General features: G+C 41.8%; 1 protein-coding gene across 1 annotated transcript; it reads right to left on the bottom strand.

Moving 5' to 3' along the window:
* Window positions 1-250: 250 nt before the first annotated feature.
* Window positions 251-7,860, bottom strand: LOC119703889 (pancreatic alpha-amylase-like). The gene is made up of 11 exons (XM_038144355.1): window positions 7,723-7,860; window positions 5,579-5,794; window positions 3,955-4,101; window positions 3,481-3,678; window positions 2,716-2,946; window positions 1,792-1,925; window positions 1,584-1,706; window positions 1,373-1,472; window positions 1,037-1,158; window positions 809-934; window positions 251-558 (listed from the first exon to the last, which is right to left on the bottom strand). The coding sequence occupies exons 2-11, from the start codon at window positions 5,762-5,764 to the stop codon at window positions 369-371; spliced, it is 1,557 nt and encodes a 518-aa protein (XP_038000283.1). The 5' UTR covers window positions 5,765-5,794; window positions 7,723-7,860; the 3' UTR covers window positions 251-368.
* Between the last annotated feature and the right edge of the window lie 223 nt (window positions 7,861-8,083).

Here is an 8,083-nt window from a genome sequence, read left to right as displayed (position 1 = left end):
TGCTCATAGCTGACAGCCCACAAGGTGGCTGCTCTGGGATACAAGTGAGTGTGCATGAACCAGCCCTGGAAACACTGCACTTTAGCTTAGCCATTTTAGCTGGCTTGGATTCTTTTTTTTTTTTTTTCTCTCCAGTGTTTTTGCTACATGGGGACTGGAGTGCTGCATTGCCTTAAAACCTGCCACTGCATGGCCACTAGTTATGAGAGGATAAAGTTACATCTACTTCATTAAGGGAAAAACACTACTCTTCAATTTGAATGCCATTTATTTTTCAATAGAAAGTCAGTCATGCTCAAAAAGCAAGGAATAACATATGGGGGAAACAGTAATACACAGACCAAGCAGAGGAGGCTATTTCTCCCAAATTACAGCTTGGCATCAACATGAATTGCAATAAATGGATCTTCAGCATCGGTATTAATCTGGAAATTAGCCATTCCATCACCAGAAACATACACCTGCTTTCCAGTACATTTGTTGTTCTCCTTTTGTCCAGAAATAACATCACAGTAGGTACCAGCAGGCAGTCCAGTTTGCACATGGACGTTCATATTCCTGTGAGAAAATAAACACAATTTATGCATTGTTTTTAAAACAGGTATTTCAAATGGTGTGTAAGATTTCTTAACAAGATCTTACTCCCCTATCTGAAGGGCATTACAAAGCATGAGCTTTCTGATCCTACCCCTCCTACACTCCCATTTAAGCTCTCTGGAGCCAGCATGCACTCAAATAACTCATGTTGGATTGCTGAGGAGGGATGCTAGTGTTCTCTCTGGGGACACTATTTCTGCCACTGACTTACCAGTCATCATTATTGAAGATGATGAAGCCTTTATTACCACGGCCAAAAGCCACTTGATTGCTGCCATTGTCCCACCAGTTGGAGAAAGGCTCACCATCCACCACGTTACGGAAGATAACCATGTTCCTGAAAACACAAGCCATGTCTGCCACCGCACCTGCAACTCCTCTAAAGCCACATGCAGCAGGAAGCAAAAGCAACAGCTCTTGTTTCTCCCCAGTGCCCTACCTGATCTGACGCCAGCGATGTTCACAAACCCAGTCGTTGCCACAGGTCGTGTCTGCATTGATTGTAACGGGCTTTGTGGAGCCATCTGCGTTACTTGGGGGCCCAACCCAGTCATTGATGTCCTGTCAGGAAAAAGACAGGTTTATGTCTTCTGACTGAAAATGCAGAGAGCCCCTCTGGTGAACAGAGCTAGAGGGAGCACCAAAGTTTCACTGGCTACATCCAGCCTGGGACAGGGAAGTCATTCGACAACCTGAAATGCACTGGATATACTTCTCTGGCCCTGCTCTCACCCTTAAAATCCCCATGGATGGATCTTCAACATAACCAGCTCACCTTTCCATTCTCAAAATATCTTGGCCAGCGAAAACTTGACATCACACGTGTGAAGCCATATGGGTGGGCGAGCATGAAACCAACTGCCATTTTATAGAGCCTGTTTGGTGGACAAACAAGGAATGAGACATGGAAGGAGGAACCTGCCAGGGAACACACAGACAAACAAGCAAAAGCAAGAAGCATCACCCAGACAAGAGCAATCCCTTACCTGGCATCCCAGAAGATTAGAATAGAAGCTCCACCAGCCCCGTGTCCTCTCTGGTTGTCGTGATTATCCACAAACACCAGGGCTCTGTCAGAAGGCACAAAGCCCCAGCCTTCTCCCCAGTTCCTAAACAAAAACGCAGACTTGAAGCTACCCTGTCAATTGGTGTATCCAGTGAATCCTGGATAAGTTGCAGCACCTTCATCCTTACTTTAAGTAGGCCATCTTTTCTCCGTTCCACTTGCGGATCACTGTCCCCAGTTTGGCACCGTATTTGAATTCTGTCACTCGGCCATTTCCAAAGTAGTCGCTGCCTTTGATGGGCTCTCCACCCAAGTCAATTACCTGGTACAAGAAATATAGAGCATGTCTTTCTACTCAAAAATCAAACAAATAAGACACTGCTTTAGACATTGCTTTAAGCAATTTTCTCCTTTTAGCTCAGCCCAGCTTGTGAACCTCTTTTCCATCTCCTTCCCCCGGCTGATCACCTACCCATGATGATTAAGGCTTGGGCTGTACTTCCTTTACATTTAGTATGGTCATCAATGCCTCTGCTTCCAGCAGTTGGCCTGCATCCTTTCACTATGGATCTAAAGAATGTTTCTATTTGCCAAGACTTTGCAGGCGAGATACTAATTTAATAAAATATATGCAGCAAGTTTAGCTTCTGCTGAGTGAAACCAACACTCACCTGCTTGTTACAATTCGTTATTCAAATGTAAAACACAAATTCAGAATATCAAGTAATAGTTGTTATGCCATTGGAAAATAAACTTTCAGCCCATAATCGATACTTATGTCACCTGTTGTAATTTAGCTAGAATTTAAAATTCAGGAATTGAAATTTCTTTTTTAAACCAACAGAATTTGTACACTAACTTCAGTGTAGTAGATTTCATCTCAATTAAATTTCCAGGTTACTTAACTCCAGTAGGTCCAAAACAAGTGGGGCATTTTGTACATCAATTACCATCAATGGACAGATTAGATATTTGTAGACTATGGTTGAGGATGGTATTGAGGATGGTTTCTGTAGATCCACTGGGGCTTAGCCCATGTAAAGCATTCCCATGTGTGACTGAGCCTGCAAGAAATATGTTTGTGAAGTAAAATTAAAAAAAATAAAGATTACCTCTTGGTAAATGAAAGGTTTAGTTCCTGCAGGAAACCATTGAGTATTTAGATCTTCCAGCTTGTCTAAAATGGCCTTGACATCCGCAGGCCACATGTGCTTGGCAGCATCAATGCGGAAGCCCGCGACGCCGAGGCCGATGAGCTGGTTCAGGTACGCGGCGATCCTGGAGCGCACGTGGTCCTTCTCCAGGGCCAGGTCCAGCAGGCTGACCAGGCGGCAGTCCCGTACCTGCACAACAACTCTGAAATCAAACCCTTCTCACCGTATAAACTTCATGTAGTGCTCTACACATCTTTTGGATGTTCATGGCCTATATTACAATGCCAAATAAAACCTTCAGTAGCCTTTGTTCCCCATGCATTTCTTTCCTTTGCAAAGTCATCTACACAGAAGCTGCAGTTAGAAATTGAATTTATCCCTCTCTTCTGAAATTGAGACCAAGAATAACTTCCAAATTACAATAAAAGGCAAATAATAACATCTACCTTTTTTAGCACACTAAATAGATTTTATGAGCTTTAAATTGTCTTTATTAATTACCTAAGCACATTTGTCTGACTCTGAAATTGAGCCATTGTCTCAAGTACAGCTATCCCTTTAAGAAGTGGTGTTCCTGATAGCAACACTAACCTCTGTTATTATTTGGATGGCTTTTCATGAGGCTTTTAAAAATTCCTTTAAAAAAATGTCTCACTGTAAATAAGAGCAAAGAAATCACAGCAGAGGAACAGATGTACATGAAAACCACAGCTGTAGGTTTACCTGAGATATATCATGATAATTCTCAATGTTTCCACTTCTAGATTTACATTTATGATCATTGAAGTCCCAGCCAGAATAGGGCACAGCTGGGAAATCTTCAGTCTTTGCATTGAAATAGCTTCCACAAGTAGCATGGTCACCAGCCCCAGCATTAGCTCCACACATATGGTTGATTACTGCATCCACATAAATGTGCACCTAGAGAACAGTATCCACATAACAATTCGAAAAAGCTACTTCCCACAGCACCACTAATTAATGTTCTCTCTCCCATACCTCCTGCCCTACGCTCCTACTTCTGCTTGCTTGCTTCAGCCAATATTTTATTCCATTTTTTTTATTAGCATACAGCAAGGGTGATAAAACAGCTCAGCAGACAGGCAGGTAACACTGCATCCATTTTTTCAAATGGTAGAATCACTGCTTGGCTATATCCTTGCATTGTAAACACCCGAAGGTTTTAAAAGTACTTACTCCAACATTGTTGCATCGGGTCACCATGTCTCTAAATTCAGTTTCATTTCCAGATCTTGTGCACAGCTTGTAGCTGACAGGTTGGTATCTTTCCCACCATGGTTGCTGGGGGTCGGTAATGATAACATTTTCATTTGGAGGTGAAATCTGTCAATAAAACAATGGCACTTGGTAACAGGATACTGAAAATGGTTAATTTATTTGCCCAGTATTTTCAGAGAAAGAACATTTTTAGAGAACACTTGGATCCTCAGTATCTTCTCCTTACACTGTAGCAGGCTGGAGATAAAAGATTGATGCCTTCAACAGGTAGAATGCTAGTATAAAAATTAGGTCCATGAACAGAGTGGCCTAATTTTCTTTGTGACTTCAAGCTTCAGAAAGAAACATCTGAAATTGAAGGACTAGGTCAGCAGAGGAAGGAAGTTACTGCATAACAACTGACGTAACATCCTGCCTTTAAAACTGATCCATCTTCCCATTTTTGTAATGTTTTGGATGAATTCATTCTTGACCTGATTCTTGTAAGTTTCCAGGTGAGTTATACCTCTTCCTTTTACAGACTTTTCAGGATACCTTTTAGGCAACATGCTTTTGCTGCTACCTTCAAGCCTCTGGGCACAACAACCTGATCCAACCATTTCTCAGAAAGACTCCTACAGCCCCTTAGCTGCCACACCTTCCTGACCAGCTCAGCAAGCCATCATCTGAAAAAAACTTCTGAGACTCTGCCAGAGAATGCATTAAAATGATAAACAGGTATAGGCCACAGTCTGAGAAATCAATTTAAAGCCCATCTGGTCTGTGTGCCTTGAAAGAAGGTTGCAAAGACAAAATGATTATTTGAAAATTATGGGAGAGCTCTCACTCAGGCCAGCTTGCAATCTCTTGGGCTACAAGAGACAGGCAGCCTTCACACCAATTTTTCCTGAGCAATCTGACAGGCAAACGGAAATACTTCAGTAAGTGGCTGCTTTCCTGCCATGCTACCCCACCCAAGTGCCAGTTCTGGTTTCACAGGAACACGTCTCTGTTGTTCAGACAGAACTGACTCACACAGGGACACCTTCACCAGAACCTGTGCTCAGTTCTCTTCCACCCACTCACACCAGGTTCCTGCAAAGAAGGGTCTCTTAGTGGCTTACTGTGACACTGTGCTACACAGAGAGAAACTTCCCAGTTTGAGTGAACACAATCAGCAGCCTTTTGTACTTAACACCTTCAGGACTTTTTTGCTCTCTTTGGAAGCCCTTTGTTCAGTCATAGTTTCATTTTACATTTATCTAGCTCTTAAGAGCTTTCCTTGATTTAAACAATATCAAGCAGATAAACATAGGTTACTCTTCACAGCAGTAAAAAAAACAGGTTTAGCAAGTGATGTGCAATTCTAATTCATCTAAATGTAACAGCACAGACTGAAAAACATGCACTTTGGAGCAATGAAATAAATTCATGCTTACTCAAAGATAGCTGAAGAATATATTTGTCAGCATTTACTACTTCCATTACCAATTTCTATTTTTCTTGTTCAGTACCTGTCCTTTGACGAATTGAACATTTTCTGTGAAAAACAAATTATCATCTGTGTAGCAATTTCACTACCAACTGATAGGAGCAGACATACCTGAACTCCTCCAAATCCATTAGGAGCTAAGTAGTGTTCACACTCCTGAGCAATATCCTGCCAGCGCCATTCAAAGAGATGCACAATCGAGGTTCTCTTAGAGAGAGTGTTGGGGTTGTACTGGCCCCAGCAAAGCCCTACAACTAAGAGCAGAAAAAATACCCCCATCCAGTGCTCTGGGATCATCTGGGCTCTTCTTACTAACTGTCAATGTTCCTGCAAGAGGGTAAAGTACACATTACAAAATGCACATTTAAAGGTAAACAGCCATCTCTGGCATCATATTTATTTACCTGTCATTTTGTATGAGAACTGGATCTTACCTAAACTGTATCAAATTCCCATACTAACAGTAACTTTGCTTTCATGCAGTTAAAATTAACATGTTGCCTAATGCAGGCTGCCTCCAGAATGCAAAAGTTGTGATTCTATTAGTATAAAGCCAAAAACTACCCCAAAGGGCAAAGCAGTACTTACATAGACTGAAATGGACATTTTGTTTCTCATTTTAATGTATGTTATTTTACATTCCTATTTATCCTTAAGAGGCATCTTTTTTTCCAAATGGTGTTGCTACAACTTGGACATATTTGGACAAGACCTTGCAGAGGCAGCATATTTCTTACCATGATTTGTTATGAAACCCCAGATGTTTTGGAGGTTTTACATATGCGAGTCTGTCATTCATGATATGCATGACATCTCTCATTCAAACAACAGCCTGAAATCTGGAAGATCTCTCAGATACAGAAATCATTCATTATAGTGGCTCAAACCCAGAAATGCTAAATGTCTTATCTCTGCACACCTGTAGGATTTGTGTGGAGATATTCTCCTTTTAAGAATGTGGGCAATGGCATGCAGATGTTAGAAGTGCTGTGAAGCTCCATAACCAAGATATCTCCTTCCAAGTTCCCAAGTACAAAGCTCTGCAAAAGGAGTTTTCCAGAGGCTTGAAGCTACATTTCCTTCTGATGAGCTAGGCTACGAACTGCATTTCCCAACTCATATCCTATTTGTATTTACTTAGGGACACACAAAGACAACAATCCTTATATCAAAATTGCCTCTCCTTTTCCTCACCTAGTGAGATACAACATGTAACAAAACAGAAACTAAACAACTATCAAGGTTTGTATTACTCTACTGAGAGCCTTATATTGCACTTTTCCTGTTCAGAAGTTGATTTAGAGAGACCAAGTTACAAAGAAGTCCTACAAGAAGAACTTCTGCAAACAAATGGCTGAACTAATACTTATAACAAAATACAGAATCCTGTTACTTTCCTGTAAGTATCTATTCTTTATAAAAAGTTATCTTACAGTAACAGAGCAAAGAGAGATTCCTGCCACAAGGAAATCAAACACCTCAGTGAAAGTTTAAACATGAACACAAGGGCCCTCAGGTTTGCTACACAAAGGAAACTGTGCTTTTCCTGATTTAATACAGACTTGGGAATGCACTGCTGAAAACTCCAACATGCTGTGACACTATTAGCCAGACATAAATTGATATAAAATTTTACCTGACTTCTACAAAACTGCCCTCATTTCTGCTTCAAGGAAAGGATGATCCGTATCTCTCAGGTAGTGGAGCACTCTTTGGAGCAAATTTAGGCACAAAATATAGTTTATAACATGCATAACCAGCCTTCCAGAGCCTACTGTCACTGGTCTTCACAAGCAGGCAGAGTAATTTAGAATTAAGCGTTCGGTATAATTAGCTGGCTTTTCTGCTTGTGAAAAGAAAAAAAATTAATACAATTATTTACTTGTAGATCTTCAGTTAAGTATACAGATTAAGTTTCAGCCACAAGCAGTCGTTCCACGTGCTCCCATTTTCATGAAGGAATTTTTTTTGGCCCTAATAGGAAGAACATACATTAAGAGAAAATGAGCTAAGAAAATTCCATCTTCTCTGATGAGAAAAGCCATTTATTAGATTGGCAAGTTTTACTAACAGCAGTAAATAGGCAAAGTAGTAATGGACACAAAGTCGTAAGAATAATGTACCTTGACCCAACCACCTCCAAAGCCTAGTGCTTAAAGATTCGGTGTAGATTTTCATTTCTCTGAAACAGGTTTATGGCTGCTCTGCCTTCAATACAAGCAATAATAAGAGAATGGGGATGTTGAAATTCTCACCGCACTCTGAAGGCTCTAGCTTCAAAATGTTTTTGAAACTTGGAAAAACGCTAAGAGGCCACGTGGAAGAGAGCAACACCGACTGCAATGCAGAGAGCCTGGGAGCGGAGCGTCCCTCTAGAGCCCTACCGCTGTCCCGGCCAACACGGGAACTCAGGTCACCCCGTCCTCTGCTGGGCCACGGCCGGAGCGGCGCCTTCGCCAACACACCTGCGACCGTGCTCGGATCTGCGGGACGCCCGACGCCGAGCTGCGGAAGCTGCATGTGCCAAAGGCTGTCACAGGGAAGCACAGCAGGGGCCCTGTCCCTCCTGGCAGCTACTCACAGAACCTCCCCCCCCAGCAGCCCCGTGTTTCCTGC

Source organism: Motacilla alba, chromosome 8 (assembly GCF_015832195.1).
Source record: "Motacilla alba alba isolate MOTALB_02 chromosome 8, Motacilla_alba_V1.0_pri, whole genome shotgun sequence".
Lineage (NCBI taxonomy): Eukaryota > Metazoa > Chordata > Aves > Passeriformes > Motacillidae > Motacilla > Motacilla alba.
The sequence above is the reverse complement of the archived record's forward strand: the minus strand, read 5'-3'. Positions and strand labels throughout refer to the sequence as shown.

Excerpts from the sequence above, each read along its gene's own strand:
- LOC119703889 (XM_038144355.1), bottom strand. The coding sequence starts at position 5,764 with ATGATCCCAGAGCACTGGATGGGGGTATTTTTTCTGCTCTTAGTTGTA. Across the intron at positions 1,707-1,791 it reads GAAAAGATGGCCTACTTAAA|GAACTGGGGAGAAGGCTGGG; the intron begins GTAAGGATGAAG and ends GTTTTTGTTTAG. Across the intron at positions 1,473-1,583 it reads CTAATCTTCTGGGATGCCAG|GCTCTATAAAATGGCAGTTG; the intron begins GTAAGGGATTGC and ends TCCACCAAACAG.